Source organism: Emydura macquarii, unplaced genomic scaffold (assembly GCF_026122565.2).
Source record: "Emydura macquarii macquarii isolate MOO-44397 ecotype Brisbane River unplaced genomic scaffold, CSIRO-AGI_Emac_v2 contig_450, whole genome shotgun sequence".
In the NCBI taxonomy this organism is placed as follows: Eukaryota; Metazoa; Chordata; order Testudines; family Chelidae; genus Emydura; species Emydura macquarii.
In genome coordinates this window covers 1,716,622-1,743,660 of record NW_027130587.1, presented here as the reverse complement: position 1 = coordinate 1,743,660, position 27,039 = coordinate 1,716,622, and the positions used below count along the sequence as shown (strand labels likewise).

The following is a 27,039-nucleotide window of genomic DNA, read 5'->3' as shown; positions in this document are numbered from 1 at the left end:
GCCAGCCCTCCTCAGTGCCTTCCCTACCCCACAGGGGTGAGGGGGGCAAGGGGGTGGCCGTGGGGCACCCAGAGGGGCAGTGGGTGCCAGCTGTGCTCAGAGGCAGGCTAAGGACTGCATCGGGCACTGGCCTGGGGCTCAGAACAAGCCCCGTCCCTCTGTGCCTCAGTTTACCCCGCTGCGAGATGACGGGGGCGCTAGGACCCTTTACCAGCCCTTTCCACTGGGCCCCGCCCCTCGCCCAGACAGCCCCGCCCCCCGCCGCCACTCTGCGCGCGGGTGCGCTCTGCGCATGCTCATCCGGGGCCGCTCCGATCGTGACGTCAGCCCAGCCAGCGGGCAAACCCCGCCCATCGCTCGCCATGGTGACGGGGCCGCGCTGGAACTATGGCGGAGCCGGGCTGGAGCACGGACGTGGGCGGGGCGGTGTATCGCTCCCGGGACCCCGTGCGGAACCTGCGCGTCCGGTCAGGGGCGGGCCCGGCCCGCGGGAGGGCTGCGCGGGGCGCCCCGGGGGTGGGCGCGACCCTGAGCCGCCGCTGTCGGCGCGGGTGGCCCGGCCCGGCCCTGCCCTGCCCTGCCCTGCCCTGGGGCGGTAGGGAGTCACTAGCCGGGCTAGGCCCGGCGCCCTGCGGCGGCGGGTGCCCCTGGGGTGGGGCCTAGGCAGCCTGCTCCGTCCCCCCCCCCCCCGGCGGCCCTGGGCTACCGGCCCCGTCCCCCCCCCCCCCCGGCGGCCCCTCTCGCTCCGCGGTCCCCCCCCCCCCCGCCCGGCCGCCGGCTGACCCCTGCCGTGTGCTCCTCTCTCCCCTGCCAGGGTGCACGTCCAGCGGGTCACTTCCACCAGCCTCCTCCTGCAGCAGCTGCAGCCGCCGCCGCCGTCCGGCCCGCGGGGGCAGGAGCAGGAGCTCATCGGCCTGGCCCCCCTCCGCTCCCACCCCGCGGCAAGTAGGTGCAGGCGGCCAGGCTCTGACCCGCTCCCACCTGCAGTGGCCAACTCTGGCTCCTTCCCCCTCTGGCCGGCCAGTGGGTGCGGGCAGGAGCCCCGGCTCGCGGGCGGGAGTCTCCGTGCCAGCCCAGGCTGCGATTTCACCTCTCCAAAGTACAGTTCAGCCTCAGCTTCCCTGGCCTGCCTCGTCCAGGCATGGTCTGGCCGATGCCTGGACCATGCCTGGCCTGCCAGTGGAAGGAACAGCCCTTTTTCCTAGCCCCGTTTCTCACCCTTGGGAGTCTAGTAGTGGCATGAAGGACTGCCTTTCCTCTCTCATGCTTGAGGGGAGCAACAGGTGGGGCCTGGGATTCAATCTGACCTTCCCTATGGCAGGGTAGTCAACCAGGCCAAGGAGGTGCCCCAGTGGGTGCATCTTTGGTAGGAAAGGGGTGTGTTCTGACCTCCTGTTAGCTAACGCAAGGTCAAATCCTAGCGAGGACAAGGCAGTCTGTGGTTTTTACCTGTTAGCAGTTCAAAGTCAAGTCCAGTGGGAAGCTTAGGGTTTATCTCACTCTGCTAACACGTGTGCAAATCACTGGGATGTGACCTTTTTAGTTAGCTAACTCAAGGTAAGAACATACCTTTTTCCTAGTGGAGATGCACCTTCCAATTTCTGTTTCTCTTCCTTGGTGCATTGTGTTGAAGGACGAAAAGTAAATCAAAGCCCAGCAAATGAAATTAGCTATAAGCAGAAGACCATAAATTACTGCCACACTGTGTCAGACCAATGGTCCACCTAGTCCAGTGTCCTGTCTTCCAACAGTGGAATCATGGAGTGATCCAGCCCCTGTTGTCTACTCCCAGCTTCTGCCAGTCAAAGGCTACAGATAACCAGAGCATGCGGTTGCATCTCTGACCATTTTGGCTAATAGCCATTGATGGATCTTCCCTCCAGGAACTTATCTAGTTCTTTTTTGAACCATGTTGTAATTTTGGCCTTCACAACATCCCCTGGCAACAAATTCCACAAGTTAACTGAGCATTGTGTGGAGAAGTACTGCCTTTTGTTTGTTTTAAACCTGCTGCTTATTTATTTCATTGGATGACCCCTGATTCTTGTGTTAGGTGAATAGGTAAATAACATTTTCTTATTCACTTTCTCCACACCATTCATGATTTTCTAGACCTCTGTCATGTTCCCCCTTGGATATCTTTTCCAAACAGAAAAATCCCAGTCTTTTTAATCTCTCATCATATGGAAGGTGTTCCATACCCTTAATAATGGCCATCTCTTTACCTTTTCCAATTCTAATATATCATTTTTGATATGGGGAAGCCAGAACTGCCCTCAGTCTTCAAGGTGTGGGTATCCCATGGATTTATATAGTGTCATTATATTTTCTATTTCACCTCTTTCCTTCTGATTCCTGCTGGTCATTGAGCAGATGTGAAGTGAAATCCCCTGGCTGGTTTTTACTTCTCAGCCTAGAGACCTGTAGAAAGCAAACAGCATTAATGAGGAAAAGTAAATTCCCTTCGAATAACTATGTCAGGGTTCCTAAACACTTTAATAGCATGAACCATGAGGACACTTCCCTACCATCAACTGTTACGCAGCTTTCTACCCACCCCCATCTGCTGTCTCAATATCCCTGTTGCAGCTAGAGCAATTGCTTACATGGAACAATTATATTAGGAAAGGACTTATAATGACTTGCATTTGTAGCTTTTTTGTTGCATCTGGGAAAGAGGAGAAGGAGCTAGTCCAGTAACTGCTTAGGTCTCAGTGGGCCACAGCGTAAGAACTGCTGATCTAAGCTAGTGTTTGTAGCACAGCTGAGGAAAGACTCTGACCTGTGTGTGTCACTTCTACTTTTCCCTTTCACATCTAGTCCACTCACTCCTCAATCCTGGGAGGGGCTGATGGTGTAATATTTCTGTCCCCCAATGCTGCCACTGATGTTAATGGCTGCACCACCCCTCACAAAGGCCTGCAGGGAGTTGAGTGTCAAGTTCTTGTTCATTAGGTGCAGTTGACGTGGGATTCCCGGATAGAGCAGCATGGCTAGCGTCTGGATTCCAGCTCCTGCCGCTGAAACGAAGCAGAAGAGAGGGTGCTGGGAGGGCTGTTGTGCTGCACAGTGCTTTCTGCTCAGAGACTGTGTGTGTGTGTGTGTGTGTGTGTGCGCGTGCACATGGGAGCAGAGGAGGGGACAGGTGTGAAGAAGTGACCAGCACCCTCTTGTCTTTCAGGTGGCTATCGTCCTGATGATGAGGAAGAGGAGGCAGTGATTGGCTGGCAAGAAAAGCTCTTCAGCCAGGTGAGTAAGTAGAAGGCTGGGAGTGGCAGGTGGTACTCAGAATTTCATGTGGGTATTGTGCTTCCATCTGCACTATTGCAAGGGACCCTGGCTTCATCTCTAGGTTCCAAGGAGGAATGGAGAGCCTGTTCCTCTGGCTCCCAGTTAGATATGGCACTTGCTGTTACAATTCAAGAGGAGTCTATTTTCCCTAACCTCTCACGTGGCCACTGCAGTCTCTAAATTCCACTAGCAGAAAATGGAACATGTTTCCGGTATAGAATTATCCCAGCTTCTTCCCTATGCCATCTTGTCCATGTCTGTAGGTGATGAGTGCAGGGTACATGCAAAGCTGTCGAAGTGACTCTGAACCAAGAGAGAGAAACAACATTGTGGTTACTGTCTGTCTAGGATCCAGCTCCGGGAGCAGCAGTCTATGGCCCCCATAGTTCCAACCACAGCAATCTTAAATCCTAATCCTGCAAACAATTATGCATGTGAGTAGCTTTACACACCTGAGTGGTCCATTGGTAGTCATATGCATAAGTATTTGCAGATTCAGGGCCTAATTTTTGTTTTATTTTTATTTTTTACAAGAATTAATCACTTCAATATCACACTAAAAGCATCAAACATAATCACTTTGATGTGTGTATTATTTATCGAGCAGTTTAGAGGCAAAGATAGATATTTTTGAAGAAATAAAACAAAATAAAAATGCAATTTGATTTCCATGAAATCTTGTGCTAATATGTGCAGAAAATCATTAGTGTTTCCTTTCAACTAGCGCAAGAGGTGATCAGCCTCATTTTGCATATTTAGCTGCATTGAATTCCCTTGGATGTTAACCGAATGCTGGGTTGCCCTTAAGGAACCCCCTCGCCCCAAAACATGGGCATACAACTAAGAGTGACAGGATGAGACCATAATGGAGAAAATAGAGGCTGAATGTGGAGCACTATTGCCTGGCAGCGAGATGTCACCCTAGAGGAGTGAGGGATACTATGTCATTTGGTACACTAAAAATGAAACCAGACAAAGACCAGGAGGGAGTGGACACATCATCTGGGGGGTTAAAAGTCAAGACTGTGAGCTAGAGATACTACGTGGGTTTTATTCCTGTTTCCACCACTGGCTCTGTGTGACCTCAGGCACACACTGTTTAACATTTTTTTCAATGACATGAAGGAAAACAAAACAAAACAAAATCATCACTGCAGAGTTTGCAGATGACACAAAAATTGAGGGAGTGATAAATAGTAGAGAACGTTGCTTGGTAAGCTGGGCAGGAGCAAACAATATGTGTTTTAATGCAGCTAAATGTAAATGTATATATCTAGGAATGAAGAATGTAGGCTACATTTAGAGGATGGGGGACTGTATCCTGGGAAGCAATGACTCTGAAAAAGAATTGGGAGATAATCAGCTGAATTTAAGCTCCTGGTGCAGCGTTGTGGCCAACAGGGATAATGTGATCGTTGGCTGCATAAATGGGAATCTCAAGTAGGAGTAGAGAGGTTATTCTCTCTGTATTTTGACACTGGTGCAACTGCTACTGGAACACTGTGTCCAGATCAGGTGTTCACAATTCAGGAAGAATGATAGTAAATTGGAGAGGGATCAGAGAAAAGCCATGAAATGATTAAAGGATTAGAAAAAAATCCTTTTAGTGATAGACTGGAGCTCAATTTATTTAGTTTAACAAAGAGAAAGCTAACGGCTGACTTGTTTACAGTCTATAAATACCTTCATGAAGAACAAACAATAATGGGCTCTTCAATCTGGCAGAGAAAAGTATAACATGATCCAAGTGGCTGGAAGTTGAAGGTAGACAAATTCAGATTAGAAATAAGCTCTTCATATTTAACAGTGAGGGTCATTAACCATTGAAACAATTCACCAAGGCCTGTGGTGGATTCTCCATCATTGACCATTTTAAAATAAAAATCGGATGTTGTTCTAAAAGGTGTGCTTCAAGAATTATTTTGGGGCAGTTCTTTGGCCTGTGTTATGCAGGAGGTCAGACTATATGGTCATAACTACTCAAGATAGTTAGATCCAAAGCGAACTGTGAAGAGTTACAAAGGGATTTCACAAAACTGGGTGACTGGACAACAAAATGGCCGATGAAATTCAATGTTGATAAATGCAAAGTAATGCACATTGGAAAACATAATCCCAACTATACATATAAAACGAAAGAGTCTAAACCAGCTGTTACCACTCAAGAAAGAGATTTTGGAGTCATTGTGAATAGTTCTCTGAAAATATCCACTCAATGTGAAGCGGCAATCAAAAAAGCTAACAATGTTAGGATTCATTAGGAAAGGGATAAATAATAAGACAGAAAATATCGTATTGTCTCTTTATAAATCCATGGTACACCCACATCTTGAATACTGTGCAGATCTGGTCTCCCTATCTCAAAAAAGATATATTGGAATTGGGAAAGGTACAGAAAAAGGCAAGAAAAATTATTAGGAGTATGGAAAAGCTTCTATGTGAGGAGAGATTAATAAGACTGGGATTTTTCATCTTGGAAAAGAGACGACTAATGGGGGAAATATGATAGAGATCTATAAAATCATGACTGGTGTGAAGAAAGTAAATAAGGAAGTGTTATTTACTCCTCATAATACAAGAAGTAGGGGTCACCAAATGAAATTAATAGGCAGCAAGTTTAAAATGAACAAAAGGAAGTATTTTTTCATACAGCACAGTCAACCTGTGGAACTCCTTGCCAGAGGATGTTGTGAAGGCCAAGACTATAATGGTGTTCAAAAAAGAGCTAGATTAGTTCAGGGAGGATCGGTCCATCAATGGATATCAGCCAGGATAGGTAGGGATTGCTGTTTTCCAGAAGCTGGGAATGGGCGACGGGATGGATCACTTGATGATTACCTGTTCTGTTCATTCCCTCTGAAGCACCTGGCATTGGCACTGTCAGAAGATAGAATACTGGGCTATATGGACCATTGGTCTGACCCAGAATGGCCGTTTTTATGTTCACAGTGGTCTCTTCTGGCCTTGGGATCTATAAATCTATTAAAGTCACGTCCCTGCTCTGTAAAACTGAGGTGAATCTCCTCACAGTGCTACTGTGAGGAGTAAGTAAGTCATCAATCCCTAGGAAGCACTTCGGGGTTCTCTGAATGAGATAGTACAGACGTGCCCTGCCCATGGGGGAAAGGCTAGGCATGCTCTGGTTCAAACAGGAATGATTTGGGACGTTCTCTGGCCTGTGCTATGCAGGAGGTCAGGCTCGGTGATCCCAGTAGTCTCTTCTGGCTTTGGCATCTATGAATCTCTGACTAGGTTGAAACTAAGCTGGACACTGGGATTTTAAAAGGAATTTAGTTCCCTGAGGATCCTAAGATTCCTAGCCTAAAGGCCCTTCCTATCTCTAATCTCTGTGATTCATTTTATGCCAAAGCAGCCCTTGTGCTTTCTCTGTGCTGTTCTCAGTTTGAGGTGGATCTGTACCAACATGAGTCAGCCTGTCAGACCCCCTTGGACCGGCAGTACCACCAGGAGATCCTGAAGCTGGAAAAATCAGGAGGCCGGAAGAACCACCGCATCTTCACCTACACAGACCATGACCGATTCACCAACCTGGAGGAGGTATCTGCTCTTAGTTGTGCCTAAGCTGCTGCCGTCTGTGCAGTGGTGTCTCTCCACATGGCCAGGTCTGTGGCCTTTTAGGAAAGGATAATTTACCAGGTGGTGAGCTGAAGTAACTGAAGTTGAGGACCCTGAGAGGCAAGCAGAACACATTTTCATGCAAGATCCCTCCACCCACTGCCCCATTCCAGGCTGAGTTCTGGGTTTTTCAGAAAGGTGCACATTGAAGGTCTGGAGAGAGCTGTCAAGAGTCCAAACTCCCCTGTTTATTCCCTATTATAATAGCAGCTGCTGTAACATGTAGAGCCTCAAATGCGCCCTGTTCAAAGACTGGAGGATGGATTGGTAGCACTGAGGGTTAAGCTCAGGAACTGGGCTCTCCTCTTAGAGGGAAGCAGGCCCAAGGCCCTCACACACTCACTCTGACTTTGGATCAGCTGAGAAGGGTGCGGGTGGGGGTGTGTGCGCGCGTGCGCACGTTTTGTTAAGAACTGAAATCAGGTCTGGCTGAAGCTGGGGTGGGAGAAGGGGAAATCTCTTGTGGTGTGAATGGCCCTGCCTTTCCCCTGGGAAGGAGAGGCTCTGTCTATAATTGTAATAGTTCCACCTCCCTGCCCTCTCTTCCAGCACTGTCAGAAAGTGACCAGCTCGGTGCAGGAGGTGCCATCGTACCTGGCAAAGAGGATGGCCAATTTAAGGAGAAGAAGGCAGGACCGCAGGCCAGCGTGAGTGCAAAGAAGAGCTCAGAGCTCACTTCAGCCCTGTCTCAGAACTCACTAGTGCAAGATTCACAGCCCTGAGCCTGGGGGGGTTTGAGTAGCCCTGCCGGTGGAAGCTGGTGCCCCCCAGGGTCTGGCTTTGGCATTCAGAGCCTGGGATTGTGGCTCCTTGCACTGGGGTCCTCGGCTGTGGCTCCCACCATGCATGTTACTGTCTACGTTGGGGCTGTGCACTGGTGCTGTGGGGTGTTGTACCTGGCAGCTTGGAGAGCATGGTTAATATTGACCTGTGGCATCCTTGGCAGGGAAGGAAGTGTTCTGAAGTCCCGTGTCATCACCTGGGAGCCCTCAGAAGAATTTATTAAGAATAACCACGTCATCAACACCCCTGTTCAGACCATGTACATAATGGGGGACTTGGGACCTTATGGGAAGTAAGTAAAGACCCGGAGCTACCTGGTCTCCTGGATGGGAAACCCCTGCTCTTTCTCCCCTTTATCAAACCCCATTCCCCTGGCACCAGTCCCAGGAAGGGAATTCCAAGATCTTCAGCAATTCCAGCTGCTGTTGCCTCCTATCCCTTGTCTCATAGGGAAGCATTGTACTTGTCCCTGCCAAAACACTTCTTATTCTGATCCTTGAGGTTTTGGCTGGGTTTGTTTCCCTTACTTCCCCTTCCCCACATGCTCAGACGGGGCCATGATTCCACTGGGAACAGGTGCCCATGGGCTCTGTTCATACTGGGTGTCTGTTTCATGGTCTCCCCCCACAGGCTCGGCCAGAGGGAGTATGAACACGTTCTTTGCACAATCAAGGTGGACAACAATGGGGTGATCACAGTGAAGCCTGATTTCACGGGCACTAAAGGTGCTTACAGGTGAGCAAGGCAGGGTGCGGCTAGTGCTGCGGGTGGGATTGGTGCAGAGGGGCTGAAATCACTTTTCCCAGGGTTACCTTGTATGCTGTGAAATGGGGGTCTCTGCAGTCTAGCACTTATAGTGGGAAGCATGGTCTCCAGAACCCCTCATGCAGGATCACAGCATGCTTCTCTGTGCTGTACTGATCCAAGATAAGAGGGAATGTCCTCTCCTGGATCAGTAACTGGTTAAAAGGGTAGGAAAATGGTCAGTTTTCAGAATGGAGAGGTAAATAGTGATGTCCCTCAGGCGTCTGTACTGGGACCAGTGCTGTTCAACATATTCATAAATGATCTGGAAAAAGGGGTAAACAGTGAGATGGCAAAATTTGCAGATGTTACAAAACTGCTCAAGATAGTTAAATCTAAAGCAGACTGTGAAGAGTTACAAAGAGATCTCACAAAACTGGGTGACTGGACAACAAAATGGCAGATGAAATTCAATGTTGATAAATGCAAAGTAATGCATTTTGGAAAACCTAATCCCAGCTATACATATAAAATGATGGAGTCTAAACCAGCTGTTACTATTTGAGAAAGAGATCTTGGAATCGTGGATAATTCTCTGAAAACATCTACTCAGTGTGCAGTGGCAGTCAAACAAGCTACAGAATATTAGGAATAATTAGGAAAGAGAGAGATAATAAGACAGAAAATAACATATTGCTTTTTTATATATCCATCGTGTTAGAAATAACCAAACAGGTTGTCCTGGGGGTGGATTGGGGAGACGGAACCCTTTATTGCCTGCTCGTTCCACCTCGACGCTGCGAGTGAGCAACGAGGGGGTTACTTTACAATTCTTTTATCAATAACAGTCTGTAAACGTATCCATTTCCAGCAACTCCCCATAGACCTTGATTTGGTTACATTGACACCTATAAAATGAATATTAACTACTACATAATGAATACAATTATACCCACCCCGGTTTGTTGTTTACAAGATTACTATACAGAGGGCAGGCACGTCACCTTAAAACCTATACATTTTACACTAACATTCTTTGAAGTAAAGGCATGCCAGAGGGGAAGGAAGATAATGCTTTCTTCCCACCAAGGGTCTTGTGCAGGAGTGGCGATAGTTATTTAGTTAGTCTCATTCCCTGCGCAGATGGTCAGGAAGGGAGGAAAAGAAGAAAGATAACAAATTCTAGCTAGAATACTAATTAGCAGAAACAAGGTTTGCCCGTGCCTTGACCCCGTTCCCTGTAATTTAGGCCTGACCACTTGTCCAGCTTTTAACTCTTTACTCTCCTACACATGGTTCTCCCACATCTTGAATACTGCATGCAGATTTGGTCGCCCCATCTCAAAAAAGATATATTGGAATTGGAAAAGGTACAGAAAAGGGCAATAAAAATTATTAGAGGTATGGAACAGCTTCCATATGAGGAGAGATTAATAAGACTGGGACTTTTCAGCTTGGAAAAGAGACGACTAATGGCGGAAATATGATAGAGATCTATAAAATCATGACTGGTGTGGAGAAAGTAAATAAGGAAGTGTTATTTACTCCTCATAACACAAGAATTAGGGGTCATCAAATGAAATTAATAGACAGCATGTTTAAAACGAATAAAAGGAAGTATTTCTTCACACAACGCACAGTCAATCTGTGGAACTCCTTGCCAGAGGATGCTGTGAAGGCCAAGTCTATAATGTGGTTCAAAAAAGAACTAGATAAGGTCATGGAGGATAGGTCCATCAGTGGCTATTTGCCAGATGGGCAGGGATTGCTGTTTGCCCAGAAGCTGGGAAAGGGCGACGGGATGAATCACTTGATTACCTGTTCTGTTCATTTCCTCTGAAGCACTTGGCATTGGCCACTGTCAGAAGACAGGATATTGGGATAAATGGACCATTGTTCTGACCCGGTATGGCTGTTCTTATGTTCTCTCTGGTACCATCACATTGGAACCTGCTGAGCCCCTTGTGCAGGCAGCTACCCCCAGGGGTGTGGGAAATGTCATGGCTTTGTGCAGGGCCTGGGGGTTTCCTTAATGATCCCTTGCTGCTTGGCGAGCCCCGGGGCGTGTGAGTGGAGGGGCATAGCCGCTCCTGGGGCTGCCACCTCAGCGTTAGGCGTGGTATGGTGGCTGCGGGCACTGCCTGGACCTGTTTCCCTGTCCAGTTCTGAATCTTGCCCATGGTGTTTTGGGGATGTGCAGGATTGAGGTGGATGGAGAGAAGCGGGAGCTGTGGAAATACATCCTGGAGAACGCCTCAGCCCCAGTGCAGCGAGAGGAGGAGGAACGGGAGCAGCGCATGTTCAGAGATGTAAGGAGCAGCTGTGACTAAAGGCCCTTGGGTGCTCAGTTCAAGAGACACTTAGTGGTGGGTTCAGTTTCTGAAGTGGAGAGACTTTCCCAGAAAATGCCCTGTCACTAGCACCCTCCTATTTAAGTGGAGGGAGCTCCAGATCAAGCCCCTCCCTGATTGCAGCCGTGCTGCATCACCCTGACAGCTGGTCTCTCAAGTAGACAGGTCTTAAGATAGGTTAAATCCAGCACCTTGAGTTCCACTGACTACTGCAGGCCCCAGGGCATGGCTCGCACGTGCTCTGATGCAACTTGATAAGCAGGCGGGCACATTGTGCACTAGCTTCATTTTCTGAATGGTCTTGTTGTGGAGCCCCTGTGGAGCCCATTGCCATAGGCCAGTCTGGAGGGGATGAAGGTCTAGAATTAGTAAGCTCCTGTATCTGGGAGGAAAGGACGTTTTTTCTAGCAGAGCACAGATGAGAAAATGCTGTAGGGACTGATTCTGTCTTCGGGTCCAGTAGTAACTTGGGAGCTAAGAAAACATCCTGATTGCAAACTAGAGTTACAAATGGAGGACGTGTTCCTGCACTCAAGGCAGCTGATGCCACCTTTACCAGCTCTTCCTGCTGCTTTCCTCCACCTCTTTGTGGTCTGTCCGTGCCTTAGGTAGCTCACTTGAAAATGCCAAGGTTAGGGCAGTCTGCAAAAGGAGAACAGATTCTCCCAGAACTAGTGGGTAACACTGAAGTTAGATTCCCCGACCAGTCACAAAGCGTGCTCCTGATTTCCCACACTGGTTATCAAGACACTACAAGAAATACACAGCCCCGTTTATTGCATTGCAGTCTCTGGCTCCCAATCAGCAACTAGGTCCAATAAAGAGATGTTATTTAAACTCTGTTCCCTTTACCAAAATGTTCTCCTGATCCCCAAAGGGTCAGCCACATTACAAGATCAATGTAAGTTTGGATCTTACCAAAAATACCACGCTGCCAGCCAGTCCTTCAGTAACTAAAACTAAAGGTTTATTATAAAAGGAAAGAAACAAACAAGAAGAGAGATGTTAAATGGTCAAAGCAAACAGATACATACAAATGACTTCAAAGTCCATATATATTCACAGCAGAATTATGGAGTTCGCAGGTTTGTACAGTTCCTCTGCAGTACATCCAGTACCTGGATGGGTCTCAGTCCTTTATTTCACAGCTTCAGGTGAAGAATAATGGATCCAGAGGTAGGAATGAAGCAGGAAGGAAGACAAGATGGAGCTGGTGCGGCTGCCTTTTGTCATGTGGCTTGTCCCAATCACAGCCACATATCACATGGCATGGAAAAGCCTCTGAGTCTCCTGTCCATAGGCATGTTCTTACATGTCTTGGTGACTCATAAGGTATAGCCCCTGGAGTCTTTCACTGGATTCGTTGTACGTTTGAGTTCCCTTGATGGGCCATTATACAGCCTTAGTGCTGCTGCCATTCTGGCTGGAGGTGTCACCAAGAAACACAGCACAAGTTTGAAATACAAATATACCAGACATCTTTAGAACTTCTAATACAAAACTCATACATACATATAAACGTTCTTATCAATCTTAACAAATCATGACTTTCCATTGGTATCTTGCATGGCAAATCCTATACTATATTTATTGAAGTTCTGTAATATTGGTATCAGTAATATTATAAATTGTCACTCATGTGACAGACAGCATCACACTCTTATCCAGCTAAACTAGTCTTTCTGCAGTCCAATCTCATATAAGAGCTGGATCATTCCTTCCATTTGCACAGACTGTCTGTGCTCCTTGCACATCTGAGTGGATGTTTAAGTGCATGAATTTTTCATTTTGAACTCTTATTCTTAATTTTGAGTTTCAGATTAACTCCCCCTTCTGAATGATCATGGAAGTACACTAAATATTAAGAACAAGAACACCCATGCTATGTCAGACCAACTGTTCATCTAGCCCAGTATCCTGTCTTCTTACAGCAACCAATGCCTGATACTTCAGAGGGAATGAACAGAACAGGGCAATTTTGAGGGATCCATCCCCTATTGTCCACTCCCAACTTCTGGTAGTCAGAAATTTAGGGACACCTAGAGTCTGTGGTTGCGTCCCTGACTATATGGTCTAATAGCCATTGATGGAGCTGTCTGCCAGGATTTATCTAATTCTTTTTTGAACCCAGTTATAGTTTTGGTTTTCACAACATCCCCAGGCAACAAGTTCCACATAATGTGTGAAAAAATTCTTTTTGTTTGTTTTAAACTTGCTGCTTATTAATTTTATTGGGTGACTTCTGGTTCCTGTGTTATGTGAAGGGGTACATGACATTTCCTTATTTACTTTCTCCACCTCATTCATGATTTTATAGACCTCTATCCTATCCCCCCTTAGTCACCTCTTTTCTAAGCTGAACAGGCCACTTGGCTGAGCATACAGCCCCCAAAACAGACCACACTATAAACTTTAAGCAAGCAAGCACATGGCAAGCAAGCACACAGCAACAAAGAAATAGACAATAGACTCATCCCAAGGGTCACTTAGTTTATTCTCCTTCACTTAGAGAAATCACAAATCTCCCGTTCGCTGCTATTGTTCGCTTGCTCCAGCCGTCCCCTTTTCCTAACCCAGCTTGTAGTCTGCCTAATAATCAGTCTGGCTGTTTGATCCCAGGGGTTGGGGCCTCATGTGCCAACTAAACAACTCTGTAATCCAAGGGGCATGTCTCAGAGCAGGAGGGATTCCAGTACACCAAGAATCTGAAACTCCTTTCCACACCATCTGCACTTCTGTCGGATGATCTCCAGTGTCAGCCACCAGAAAGTGGAGAAGTTCATGTGTCTAACCCATCTCTAGCTGACTTCCCAGGTCCCTAAAAATACCATGGATTGTTGTAGCTTTCTTCACCCTTTTCACTTGTTCCCACGTGGACTGCACCCAGCCGAGGAACTCTCTCACCCTTCCAGACACTTCTGCGGCCCTGGCACAGTTCTCTTTATCTGGGTCCTGGACCTCTTGAGCCGTGTTCCTCATGCGTCTCCCAGTTTTGGACTGTTCTCTGTAACATGGTTGGAAGTTGAAGTGATTGCTCCATGATGGACCTTTTTTAATCCACTGTTTTTCTTTAGTTGTATAGTCGGCACAAGGAATATCTCAACGGCCTTGTTGGCTCAGACTTTGAAACGGTGAGTAACAGATGCTGTAAGAATACGAACACTGTTAATAAATCACCATTGGCGAATTGTGACTCCAAGTCCCATGGGGCAGTCTTGGTTACAGCCAGGGCTGAAGGGGCACAAGCCTTGTATCTGGATTTTCTCCTGATCAGGGATACCATTGTGCCGGGGCATCCAAAGATTGCTCGGCTTGGGGAGTGTGCTGGCAGCTAGCAGCGCTATGATCCCTGCCTGCTGACTTGCATAACGTGGAGTTGATTGTCGCAGTGCTTATCTTTAACATGGATACTTGGCCTGCAGAGATTACCAGTCAAGCATGCCTTGGCCTGAGTCGGAGCAGCTAGGATCCAAATGTCCCACTGCGTGCTGAGGGCTGCAGTCTCTGTGGGACTGCACTCTTCGTCTGTAGGCCTTGTGCAAATAAAAGGAACACCACCTTGTTCTGGGGAGCACCTGCTGTTGCCTTCTCAGAGCTGTGGATGAGTTTGCGCTTCTGTTCAAAGCCCCTATTTTCAATCTCATGTTTATTGATCAAAAAATTCCTCAGTTGTTTGGAATCTCTTCTGCTTGGTCTCAGCCCCATGTGGGTGGCAAGGGTTTGAGCTGAGTGGGAGCAAAGTGTTTTCTCAGCTTCAGTAAAACTTCCAGTGCTTTTTTACATGCAGGCTTGAGTGGAAGAGATGGGAGCCATGATTTCCTAAGTGGCTAGTGATTTTAGATGTCCAGTTTGAGACGCTGTAAGGGGCCTGGTTTTAGAGAGGGTTGAACTCTCACTCTCTGGGAATCAGACCCCTATAAGAAATGTTGAGGGGGGCATTCAGACTCACTGGTAGCCTTTGGAAGTCTTGGCTGGATCCTGTGGGAAGTCAGGCCATTCCCCCAGGAAATCTTGTCTCCCTTTGACCAGCAGAGAGAATCCCCTGGCTGGGGCTTTTAATGTAAGGGACTAAGAAGTGTCCTGCAGTGATGCTCTGGCTTAGCGCAGGGCTCTTTAGGGAAGCGAGTGCACAGTGATAGTCAGCCTTTGCTGCGCTGCTTCTCACCTTTCTGCACGTGTTCTCTGTCACAGACTCTCCCTGGTGCCCTTCGCCTGTTTGTGAATGGAGAGATAGGTAAGTGTCTATTATAGACTTCACCTCTGGTGACAGGAGGTGGGCTGCTGCCATGTGAGGCCCTGCATTCAGGGGAGACCTGGGAACTTGGGTCCACAGTTCAGGCGAGGTCAGAAGTGCTTTGTCTGCTGGGAAGGATGTGCACTGATTCACTCCTAGTGCCCCAATCCCAGGAGCAGTGTTTGCATGTTGAAGGTTTGCCATCTCTTTAGCCATCCCAGGCAGACATACAGGCGTGTGAGGGCAGTAATGGAGACCACAGCAAAGAACAGAGCCTAGCATAGGAACTCCCAGGCTGCGCTGCTGCTAGAGGAGAGAAGTGTTGTGGTCATGCAAGGAAGCCCCCTTTGAGAAGACCCTGGCTTGTCCCACAATCCACAGTAATCTCCTGTCACTACTGGAAGCTTTTGGAACCTGGGACTGTCCCAGCCTGTGCAGTGGGGGTTCTGGAGGGCTTGGGCTGTGGTCAGGAGACCTCATTGTCATTGTCTTTTCCTCTCAGTTTCAGCCCAGGGCTACGAGTATGACCATCTCTATGTTCATTTCTTCCTGGAGCTGCCGAGCTGTGAGTAGCCTGAGTCTCTATGGCTTGAGCCTTCCGGGGTACCCGGGGTTGTGAGGCAGATTGCTACCACCTGCCCTTAGCATGGGGAAGCCTTGTCAGTGCCTGCTGGGGGACAACGCCCCAACACAAGCACTCCCTTCCAGACCTCCCGGCCCCTGCTTTCTCTCTCCAGGTTAGCAATAGGCACCCCCACCTCCTCCAAGTGTCCCACTGCAGTGACCAGCCCCTAGTCCGCTGGACACACTCTGAATTCATAGATCGGTGGCTCCCAAAGAAGCAGTACACACTGGGTTACCAGTTTCTCTTCAGTTCACTGCTCCTTTTAACACACAGCACTTAGATACTTGGATAGTGAAAACAAGCAAAAGTTTATTTAACAAACTGTAGAGATTTAAGTAATAGCAAATAGACATGTTGGAAAGAAATGGTTACAAGTAAACTAAAATCATAACTCACATTCTGGACTTTCTTAACTAGTTACTGTCATGTCTTATAGTGTTACTCATCAGTGTTTTTCAGCCAGGCAGGCTGTGATCCCTTTTTCCTGGAACGAACCACACTCTCAGCTTGTCTCCTCAGTGAAGGATACTGTGTGTCTCTGCACTCTCCTGATGTACCAGACTATTTCTTTGATCTTAATCATAAACAGGACACCCTGCTGCTGTGTGTTCCTTCCTGTGGATTGTGATCTCTTGTTGACTTCACAGTGTTGATTGGCGGGTGGCTCTTTGTGTCAATAGACTTAAACTGTGAGGTACACAATGACCAGCTAGAGAGATGTGTGTGTACTAACCCCTGCCTGACCAGAACATGTTTATCACCTTCTGGTGACCTGCTTAACTTACATTTCTTAAAAGTTTTCAGTATAGATACATAACTTTTTAAATAATATCTTTACAAAGATTTTGCAGTGATTCTGATTAGTGGGCTATGGGCTGTTGTCAGTAAAGACCTTTTACCTAACTATTATGGAGATGTCAGACCGGAGGATCCCCATAAAACCCCATGCCCTCTGCCACTTGGCACCAAGGTGGCCCTGCATCACAAGGACATGTAACACATGCTGACCAGTGGATTACTCTTGCTCTTCCCCTTGCAATGTTGTGGTCCTGCCGGCTATCCAGTCCCCCTACTGAAGATACTGTAGAGAGTAGAGCTTTTGTCACCTCTTCCCCCTCAGCACAGGGCCCCTCTCAGCTCTTGCTTCCTGGTGGTGTCTGGTTTCCACGTGCTACACTAACACTGAGCCGTCAATCCGACCTTTACTGAGGCTGTGTGCAGGATGCTCTTAGTTTTGTGCTTCATCACTTTGCAGCCTGCCAAGCATGTCTTGATCAATGTCAGTGGGTTAGTTTGTCTGCCCCTGTTTTAAACCTTTGGCTTTTTGTCTCTGTGGGGCTATAGCCCTTGTCCCCTCCTCTCTCTGGGGTTATAGCCCTTGCCAACGTTCTGTTTTCAGGTAAGATTTAGGCAAGTTTGATCTCTTAAATCCGAGTGAAGTTGGCTCCGAAGTTCCCAGTTCTGGGGCTCTCCCAGTGGACCCGGCTGGAATGGTGAGAGGGCAGCAAAGTGTTTGGGGGAGCTCAGTGTGGAGTGAGAGAACTAACACTCTTCTGGGTTGCTTCAGGACAGCCCACGCTGCCAAACGCTTGCTGCTTTTCTTACAGTACTAGCCTTTCACCTCACAGTCTCCTCTTCTTCTGCCAGGTTGGTCTAGCCCCGCGTTCCAGCAGCTCTCCGGGGTGACGCAGACCTGTGCCACCAAGACTCTGGGCATGGTAAGAGGCAAAATAAGGCACTTTTTGACTGCAGTTTTGCAGGCTGATGGGGCCCGCTCACTCACTGTGTGGAGTGTTACAGTAGGAGGAGTTGTGAGGGCTCCTCAGGCAGCTCAGTGGGGTAGAGGTCTCAGGCCTGGCATTGTCTTGGGGATTTTCTAGGGCTGGGAGCACACTGAGTGCCTTCTGTGTGACTGATCTTGGCCAGGAGTCAGTCCCCAGCAGGCTCCCCCCACCACAGCTGGTTCTCTCAAGCTCTTGCCATGTGGCACATAATGCTGGTCATAGAATCATAGAAGATGAGAGTTGGAAGGTACCTCAGGAGGTATCTAGTCCAACTCCTGCTTAAAGCAGGACTAAACCCACCTAAATCATTCCAGCCAGGGCTTTGTCAAGCCGGGCCTTGAAAACATCTAAGGATGGAGATTCCACCACCTCCCAAGGTAACCCATTCCAGTGCTTCACCACCCTCCTAGTGACAAAGTTTTTCCTAATATCCAGACTGGTGACTGGTTCTGTTCCTGTCCAGGGGTCTGATCTCTGCCTTCTCATCTCATTCTTGTTCCTCTTTTTCAGGACAATGTGGCTTACTTCTCCTACCCCTTTACTCTGGAGATGTTTTTCACCCAAGAGGATGAGTCAGAAGGTGTGTCCCTTGCTGTCCTGGGCTTTGCCAGAAATCTGTCAGGTGCATTACACTATAGACACTGCACAGCCTGGCACAGACAGCCCCACACATAGGTTCTTGCTCACTCAGAGAGGCGCAAGGGAGCAAAATTCTCCCCATGGCCACGTGGACTTGGTGCATCTTGTGAATTATCACTTCCCATGCCAGGGAATATGCAGGGATGGGACATTCCTGCTAGCGAAGTCCTGAGCACTCAGGACCAGTTCTCTGTGGCCAGCAGACCCATTGTTGGCTCATTTATGACATTGTTCTCCCTCCTTTTAGGCTGTCTCCCCCAGTGGCCTGTGATATATTTTGAAGTTCTCTCACTTGATTATTGGCAGAGGTATCGAGTTGAAGGCTACGGTTCCATAGTGCTGCCAGCAACTCCAGGTAAAACATCCCCAGATGGCCAGTGTGTCTGGGGCAGGAACGCTAAGCTTGGACAGTTCCTCCCAGCATGGGGCTCAGCTGATCATTAGACCCTGGGAAAGGATCCCCCCCACCATGTATTGAGGGGCACAGTTTGCCTTCTCTGAAGCAGTGAGGGGGAATTGGGTGGGCGTGTCCCATGCCATCAGTGCTGCTGCTGGGGAGCAAGAAGCAGTGGTGACCTTTGTTTTGTCTGGCCATTCCTTTGGGAACTTCAGGCATCCAGCCTTGATAAAATCCTTATGTTACTTAGCCCACTTCCCAACCCCACAGGGGACTGAAGGCACTACAGAAACACGGGGCATTTCCCTCTTGTTGAACAGGGAAATGTAACTGTTCCACTCAGAAAAAGGCAAACTTGGCTTGATCTGAGGGGCTGGGTTCTTAAGTGCACATGGTATTTCCATTGTTAGCTGTGTGTGATGGGGTGGGGGTACGGGTAGGCCCTGTCACACACATGATATCTCCATTGTTAGCTGTGTGTGATGGGGGTAGGGGTGGGCCCTGTCACACACATGGTATCTCCATTGTTAGCTGCGTGTGAGCAGGCTGGGCCCATTAGGAGTGGGGGTCTGTCACGTGATCCATTTCCAGCCCGTTTGTGGGTGGGGATCGGTGGATATCTGCCCTTCCTACCATCCTCCCCTGTGATTCTTGATGGGTTTGTGGACATACCCCTCTAATTGCCCTTGTCCTCCTGGAACAGGGTTCCACACCCTGACAGCTCCCACCTGGCGACCCATTGAGCTGGGGACAGTCTCTGAGCTGAGGAGGTTTTTCATTGGCGGGTCCCCTGAACTGGAGGACATGACCTATGTCAGGGTGCCAGGAACCTTCAAGGTGAGTTCAGCCTCAGGACTTGAGCCCCTCCCTTTGTGTCAGATTCTGCTCCTCACACAGGAAACCCTGGGGGCAACCTGGGCCAGATTTCAGCCTAGTGCACAGTGGCATTGCCAGACCCATGATGAGAACTAGTTGCCTTGTTGGTTGTCTGAACAGGATCAAATGGGCCATGGAGATTGAACTTTGCTCTCAAGGGCAAGGACGCATTACCATGGGGTGTCTGTAGGAGGCAGCACGAAATTCCCTTGCACGTGTAGACAAGCAGGTGCAATTCCCTTGAGAAATGGAGCTGGGGCTCATTATAGGGAGAGGCAGGTGGGATGCCCTTGTGGTCTGGGGACTTACAGCAGTTTGCTGGGGGAGCAAACAGGAAGGAGCCCTAAGTGAGCCCTGCCCCCAGCATGGCTTTGAGCTCTGTGTGCCCTTCTCAGCGCCACTCGGTGGGGCCTGGCATCAGTGCTTGTGACTGCTGCAGGGAGAGGAGACTCCATGCACCCACCCTGTCCCTACCCCTCTTAAAGAAGCCATGCTCGCTCTCCCTGCAGGTCTGCCTGGCACTGCTGACAGCAGGCAGGGGCTGCTCTGACTTGTGCTTTCCTCCCAGGGAGAGCGCCTGAGCCGCTTTGGCTTCTGCACAGAGACAACAGGGAGCGTCACTTTCCGGCTCCACTGCCTGCAGCAGTCCAGGTAAGTGCTGCCCTACTCCCCGCTTTGCACGAGCGACTCCTGCCCAGCCCTACCTCATGTCTGTGCTTCTGTGCAGAGCCTTCCTGGAGTCCAGTGCCCTGAGGAAACGCATGCAGAGTGTGCTGGACCGGCTCAGCGGCTTCAGCCAGCAGAGCTCCCTCCTCAACGTCCTGGGTGAGGCTTTTTCTTCTTAGTCTCAGCCATGGGGAGAACCTATGGCTCAGTTTGCTCCCTGTATAAGGAGTGGAGAAGAAGCTGTCATTCCCCAGAGGGCCCCTTTGCCCTCCCTTTATCTCCCGAAGCCTACTTGTGCCTGACTCCTGCAGGGCAGAGGTTAAACCATCAGATAGGGAGTCACTGGAAATGGCAAAGAAACATCAACTACCAGCAAGTGGCAGAGTGGAGTTTCTGTCTGGATAAAGTCTCTGCTGGGCTAGCAAAGGTAATGAATTGTCTATCCAACGCCCATCAGCACCTGGGACCCAGCATAGCTCGCTGTTTGCACGTTGGCTCCCAAGAGGAGGTTTGCTGCTTCTTGTCACGTGCTGATGAAATTGGAGCAGATAGAACCCCCAGTGCTGAGAGTGACTGTTCTTCTTCGTGTCCTCTGCATATTCCCACTCTTGGGACTTGCACCGAGTTGTGCAGTAAGACAGCAGACCATTCTGGTAGCAGTGCCCATCAGGGTGCCCATGTGCAGGCTCCCCCCACTTAAGCGTGCTCTGAGAGTGTGGGTATAAAAGGGGAGTGGCACCCATTGCCACCTCAGTTCCCCTCCGTCCAACCACAGCAGCAAAAGGACATGAACCTCTTTGGGTCTGCTAGATCCGTAGATTGTTAGTGCTCAGAATTAGTTTATCTAAGCCAATATTGTTAGTTTGTATCGTTAGTAGTTTTAGTTTTTTGAGAAAATTATATTACAGTTTAAATTAGTTAGATAAGAAAATCTTTATATATTTTCAGTATGGTGGACCCTAGCATGAAGAAACACGGGTTCAGGTGCTGCGTGTCTTGCCCCGTGGTCTTCCTGGCATCTGATGTGCATGTTCATTGTCTAAAATGCTTAGGGAAGAATCATTCCCCAGCATGTTGTGCTATCTGTAGCACATTCACGCTTTGGGCCTGCAAAGAGAAACAAAATAGATGCAGGCTCTTCTATTGCAAAGAGGCCTTGTCAGTTAAGCCTCTTGGATCCGATAATTCTAAAGGATCCGAAAATAAGGATAGGACACCAGAATCAGCTCTGAGTACATCCAGATCCAAGAAAACAGCAACAACGAAGTCTTTGGCCTTGACGTTGAGCTTCGGTTCCAGGCTGACTGATCTTACTAGACCCCAGTCCTCAGATCTGGCTCCAAAACTTCTAAGATCTCCCTTGGAATCGGTACCAGACAGACATCCTAAGTATTCAGATGTCTTACCAGAAGCTACTACTTCGGTCCCCAGGAAAAGAAAGACCAAATTAAAACGTGCGTCAGGTAAGTTTTCAGACCATTCACACCTGGATCTGAGACCTAGCAACAGTAGACCTCTGGATTGTTCCAGTAACTCAAACCCGAAGAAAAGATCATTAGATCCAAGCATGGCATCTCAACAGCATATGATCACAGTCACAGCACAGATTCACTCAGACCTGCATCTTCTCTCAGATCCAGCTATATCCGTAGAATCACAGGGTTAGAAGGGACCATGAGGGTCATCTTGTTTAGCCCCCTGCCAAAATGCAGGATTGTTGTGTCTAAACCATCCAAGACAGATGGCTTTCCGTATTGCATTGCTCTCCCAAGAAGAGACTAAAATGGGACACTGGGTGAGGATTTCCAGCAAGCAGGATCTCCAATGCCTAAGACCCCAACCAGTTCAGTAAGAGAGAATTTATCACCTCTTTACATATCTCAGATCGCTATCTCAGGGGATCAGATCTGGATAGAATTAAAAGCTTTAGGTCCTCTTCCAGATTGTTTATTTTGTACAAGTGTAACTGTCAGAGTAAGGCCATTTTATCCCAGTCCCGATCTGGAAGAGTTAGACAGTGTGTTGAAGAGTGTTGTAGAGGGTCACTCTTCTACTCCTGATCCATTTAGAGCTTATTCTTCTTGACCTGTGGCTACATCTATGGCATTTACTAAACATGTTCCTCTGACAGAACTATGCAAAGTTGGTACATGGAGATCTTCCACACTTATGCATTGAATTTGGCTCCCAGGTCTGATATTCATTTTGGTAGAGCAATGCTCCAATCTCTGTTTGTTTAAGATTCCGCGTCCCTTCTGATTTACTGTACTGATCACCAAACTATCCTAAGAGTGAGAATATGCAGAACACACTCAAAGAAGAAATGAAGGTTCTTCTTCGAGTGCTTGCTCATGTCCATTCCATTGGAGGTGTGTGCACGCCTTTGTGCACGGTTACTGGAACTTTTTTCCCTTTAGCAGTACCCATAGGGCTGGCTCCAGTGCCCCCAGAAGCCCTGCACACATGTCGCGGTATATGAGGCGCTGCTGGCCCTAAGCTCCCTCAGTTCCTTCTTTCTACCTGTGAGGGTTGCTGGAACTGCTTCGGCTTGCATTGCAAGTGCTCAATCCCTTTTGTTCTCCTTAATCGTTTGTTGTTTTTCTTAGTTAGGTAGATTAGACCTTAAGTGTTGTTAATAGTGGTAGTTAGTCACTTAGGTTAGTCCCGGCTGAGACTTTGCAAGGAGCAAGGCATGCCCCGGTCAGCAGGTTTCAAACTGTGTGCCTCCTGCGGGAAGGCCTTTCCGCTGAGCGACCCCCATGATAGTTGCCTAAAGTGCCTGGGGGAAGTTCATCGTAAGGACAAATGTAAAATTTATAAGGCCTTCAGACCTCGGACCAAAATAGACAGAGAGATCTGCTTGAAAGCCTTACTAATGGAGGCGGTGCTCAGGCCGGCCTCTTAACCAACCCGTTCTACTTCAGTACTGAGCATGGCATTGGTGCAGAGTGCTCTGTTGGCACCGGCCCCTCCTCGGCACCAGACTTCTTCCTCTCCGTTGAGGAAGAAGCAGCGAAAGCAGTGCACAGAGCGGGTTCACTCCCCTGCACCATCCAAGAAAGCGGGGTCGAGCACGGGGCCGCACCAAAGCCAGTCGGAGACTCGCTCGCCGTCGCCAGAGCCTGTGTCTCCAACCAGAAAGCCACACCCAACTCCTGGGAGTGGGAAGGCGTCTCTGAACCTGCTGGCGCCGTTGACACCGGAGGCATTTTAGGTGGCACGGACCTTGTTGGCCTTGTCCAAGCTGCCCCGGCTTCTGCCCAGAGAGAAGGGGCTGGTGTTGCAGGAGAAGTTTGCGTTGGTGCCCCCTGGTTGGCTCAGGCAGTCCCTGGAGCAGGGAGGAAGATCTCCAACAACCCAGTCGCCCTGGGTGGAGGGGTCGACATGGTGCCGCTCCCCCAGAAGTTGCTCCAGGTCTCGGTCGCCGGAGCACCCCACATTGGCGGGGCACGGAGTGAGGTCACCTCCTTGGCATCGGGCGAAGTTTGCTCCAGGAGGCAGCACCTGTCTGGGTTGCCTGCAGGAGGCTACTCCCCAGAGGGAAGTCGGCACCGCTCCTGCTCCTCGGCACCGAGGAGTTTGCCCGCACCAGTGTGGTGCAGAAACTGGTTGCCAGAGGCTGACTCGGCACCGAGAGGGAAGTGGCGCCGTAAGTCATTGGTGCCCAGGTGCTGTTCCGGGCACTCCAGTTCGCAGTCGGAGAATGGTTCCCTGTGTCGGCACCGGCTGCGGCACCGGGTCTTGTCATCATCACGATTGATGCCACTGAGAGGCCGTTCTCCAGAGCGCCAGAGCATTCACAGATTGGGTCATCGCTCCCCTGCCACTCGGCACCTTACAGCGGGAGCCTCCGAGGCAGCCCCACTGTGGTCGTCTGACAGTGAGTTGGACAGCCACCGGGCGAGTCTTCGCCACCAGCAAAAGATGCCGGTGCACCCTTCGGCTCAGGCAGCCCCAGGATGGCCTCAGGGGCAATGGCCACCCCAATGGCCATATTGGAGACCCTGGGGGGTTCCGGTCAGGCCAGGTCTGCAGTTGTCCAGGTCGTCTGGGGTGCAGTCCGCACCACCGGCACCAGAGAAGGGCCATCGTTCGGCCTCTGACAACGATTCAGACCCACAGGAAAGGACCTCTATTGGGGCCCCTTGTCAGCGGGAAGGGTTGCCACCACCCACCACGCCCCTCCAGTCCTTCTCCTCTTCCCCAGACGAGGCAGTCACCTGGGGACACTCAGCACCACTGGATGATTTCAGGGCACATCAAGAGCTTCTCAAGAGGGTGGCTTCCAACTTGGGGTTGGAGGCAGAGAAGCTGAAGGAGGTGTCAGACAATCTCTTTAATGTCCTGACTGCAGTTGCCCCAGCCCAGGTTGCCCTCCCCATGCATGAGGGGGTATTGAAGATAGTGAAGGCCCTGTGGCAGATCCCTTCATCAGTGGCCCCAACCTCTAAGGGGACCAAGAAAAAAACCAACATATAACCAAGACATTTTTCTCCCCATGTTTTTTCCCAAACCACATGGTTAGAGGAGGAGAGGAGATGGCACGCGCTAGATGTTAGATGGACGTTAGCATTCTACATCGAGTGCATGAGACCGTTCCAGAGATCTACACAACTCTTTGTCTCAGTGGCAGATCGGATGAAAGGCTTACCTGTTTCCACCCAGCGCATCTCATCGTGAATAACTGCCTGCGTCAAGTTCTGCTAGGAGCAGGCGAAGGTGCCACTTCTGGGGATAATTACAGCCCACTTAATGAGAGTTCAAGCTTTGTCTACAGCCTTCCTAGCGAGAGTGCCTGTGCAAGACATCTGCAGGGCTGCTACTTGGTCGTCTGTATACACCTTCACGTCCCACTACGCCATCGTCCAGTAGGTGCGGGACAGTGCGGTCTTCAGCAGACTGGTGCTGAAGGCAGCTCATCCGTAATTCTGGCCCACCTCTAAGGTATTGCTTGTGAGTTACCTACAATGGAATGGACATGAGCAAGCACTCGAAGAAGAAAAGATGGCTACTTACCTTGTAATTGTTCTTTGAGATGTGCTGCTCATGTCCAATCCATGACCTGCCCCCCCGTCCCCGCTGCCTGAGTTGGCGGCAAGAAGGAACTGAAGGGGCGTAGGGCTGGCAGCGCCTCATATACCGCGGCATGTGCGCAGGACTCCAGAGGGCGCCGGAGCCAGCTCTACGGGTACTGCTAAAGGGAAAAAAATTCCAATAACGGTGTACGAAGGTGCGCACACCCCCGCAATGGAATGGACATGAGCAACACATCTCGAAGAACAACAGTTACAAGGTAAGTAACCATCTTTTACTTACTTGTAACCATAGTTCTTCTAGAGGGATTCTGCATATTCACGTTCCCCTTCCCTGCTCCAGCGGAGTCTAGATTTCAGTATCTTGGTATTCTGCTTCAGCAGTGGAAGAAACTGCGGTGGCAATGGGTGCTAAACCCCCTTTATACCCATTTTCTCAGAGTGCACTTGACCTAGAGCAGGGGGAGGGCTCATGGCACCCTAACGGGCAGTGCTGCGGGAAGGTCCTTCCGTCACGCTGCACTGGTTGGCACAAGTCCCAAGAGCGTGAATATGCCGAGTCCACCTCAAAGAACTGCAGTTACAAGTAAGTGATCTTCATTTATATCGTGCAGGCTGGCAGTGGAATGCTGCCATGTAGAGCCCCAGCTGTGGGGAAGGAAGGTGAAGAGAGCAGCCAGGCCTGATGCTTCATGGAAGGGAGAGTTTGTCAGAAAGAAAGACAGTGTTTGCCAGACAGGCTCTCACCCCTCCCCTCCCCCAAGACAGACTGCCTCAGCAGAAGTATGTCAGTGGGTGCTGAGCCCACTCTTGGATGTTGTGTTGCAGAGGCATTCCAGAGGGCGCGGCGCCGGATGCAGGAAGCACGTGAGAGCCTCCCCCAGGACCTGATCTGCACCTCTTCCTCCACTGTGCCCCAGCCATGAGCATCGTGCTCCCGGTGGCTCCATTCACACCAGCCCTAGCTGGGTGCAGCCTCTCTCTTCTAAAAGCACCTCATGCAGCAAAGGTCTCAGCTCCAGCCCCTTAAGGCTTTGCAAGTACCTCCCACTGCAGCTGTCAGTGCGGGAAGGAGGAGTCTCTAGGATGCCCAGCCCCTGTACTCTCCTCTTGCATCCCCACTGGCCCCAATAAAGGGGGCCTCTTCCCTTTGAGATGACTGCCTCAGGATCCCACCTGGTGCTTCAAACTAGAACCAGAGCCACTCCCCACCAAAGAGCTGGGTGTGCCCAGCGCTGCTGGGTCCCTGCCGGGCTGGTGCTGATGTCCGAGCACTCCATACATGTTTAGTACGAGGTAAAGCTCTGGTTTTCCCTTCACTCATGGGAGGGGCACTCAGGCCCTGGCAGCACCCTATTTCTTCTAGGATAGTGCCCAAGTGAAGTTTCAGTTACCACCCAGGATAGGCACAAGCAAGTCTCTCACCTTCTCTCCCAGAAGCCCCCAGGGTTTGGCACCAGCAATCCCTTCCTGCCACACCCATTGACTGGAGGAAAGCTGGAGGCCGCAGGTCCGTGAGTGCTGGTGCTACGGTAGGAATACAGAAGCCCAGCCAAGTTGAGAGCATGTATGCCAAATGCTGATGGGCAGTGGCATCCCTCTACTGTCAGAATTGTGTCACACACCCTGCAGTCCTGCCTCCTGCATGTGTGATGTGAGGGGCTATGCATGAGAAACAGATGTTTGATCAATTGCCTGGAGTTCATTCTAAGCCGAATGGTTCTGACAACGCTTCAGGAATCCTTTTCCCTGACCTCATGGCAGTTTTCTTTACCAGCAGCACTCACTGCTGGCCCCAGCTAGAGATTTGTTGCTGAAACCTAAAAGCCATGGACAATCGTTCCATCACCCCTGCTGATCAGGTTGTAAAACCACCTGAGAGACTGGATCTAGGAGCACTTTTTATTTCAATAGTGATTACTGGGTAATCAGCAAACCTACTGTGAGACGGGAGGTGATGTTGGAGCTCACAGGATGCTG

At 49.7% G+C, this 27,039-nt stretch overlaps 1 protein-coding gene across 2 annotated transcripts; it reads left to right on the top strand.

The window, feature by feature from the left end:
* Positions 1–380: 380 nt before the first annotated feature.
* MKS1 (MKS transition zone complex subunit 1) lies at positions 381–26,789 on the top strand. Of its 2 annotated transcripts, XM_067537669.1 has the most exons (18): positions 381–467; positions 815–945; positions 3,182–3,249; positions 6,694–6,849; positions 7,477–7,574; positions 7,874–8,002; positions 8,341–8,445; positions 10,655–10,763; positions 13,880–13,936; positions 14,997–15,039; positions 15,542–15,604; positions 17,312–17,382; positions 17,959–18,028; positions 18,335–18,442; positions 19,188–19,321; positions 19,929–20,011; positions 20,088–20,185; positions 25,888–26,789. In XM_067537669.1, the coding sequence occupies exons 1-18, from the start codon at positions 388–390 to the stop codon at positions 25,983–25,985; spliced, it is 1,701 nt and encodes a 566-aa protein (XP_067393770.1). In that variant the 5' UTR covers positions 381–387; the 3' UTR covers positions 25,986–26,789. The 2 variants fall into 2 exon arrangements, with proteins under 2 accessions (XP_067393770.1, XP_067393772.1); XM_067537671.1 differs by lacking the exon at positions 7,874–8,002.
* Positions 26,790–27,039: the final 250 nt, after the last annotated feature.

Coding starts and splice junctions, on each gene's coding strand:
- MKS1 (XM_067537669.1), top strand. CDS start 388: ATGGCGGAGCCGGGCTGGAGCACGGACGTGGGCGGGGCGGTGTATCGC. Junction 6,850..7,476: donor GATTCACCAACCTGGAGGAG/GTATCTGCTCTT, acceptor CCTCTCTTCCAG/CACTGTCAGAAAGTGACCAG. Junction 13,937..14,996: donor TTGGCTCAGACTTTGAAACG/GTGAGTAACAGA, acceptor TCTCTGTCACAG/ACTCTCCCTGGTGCCCTTCG.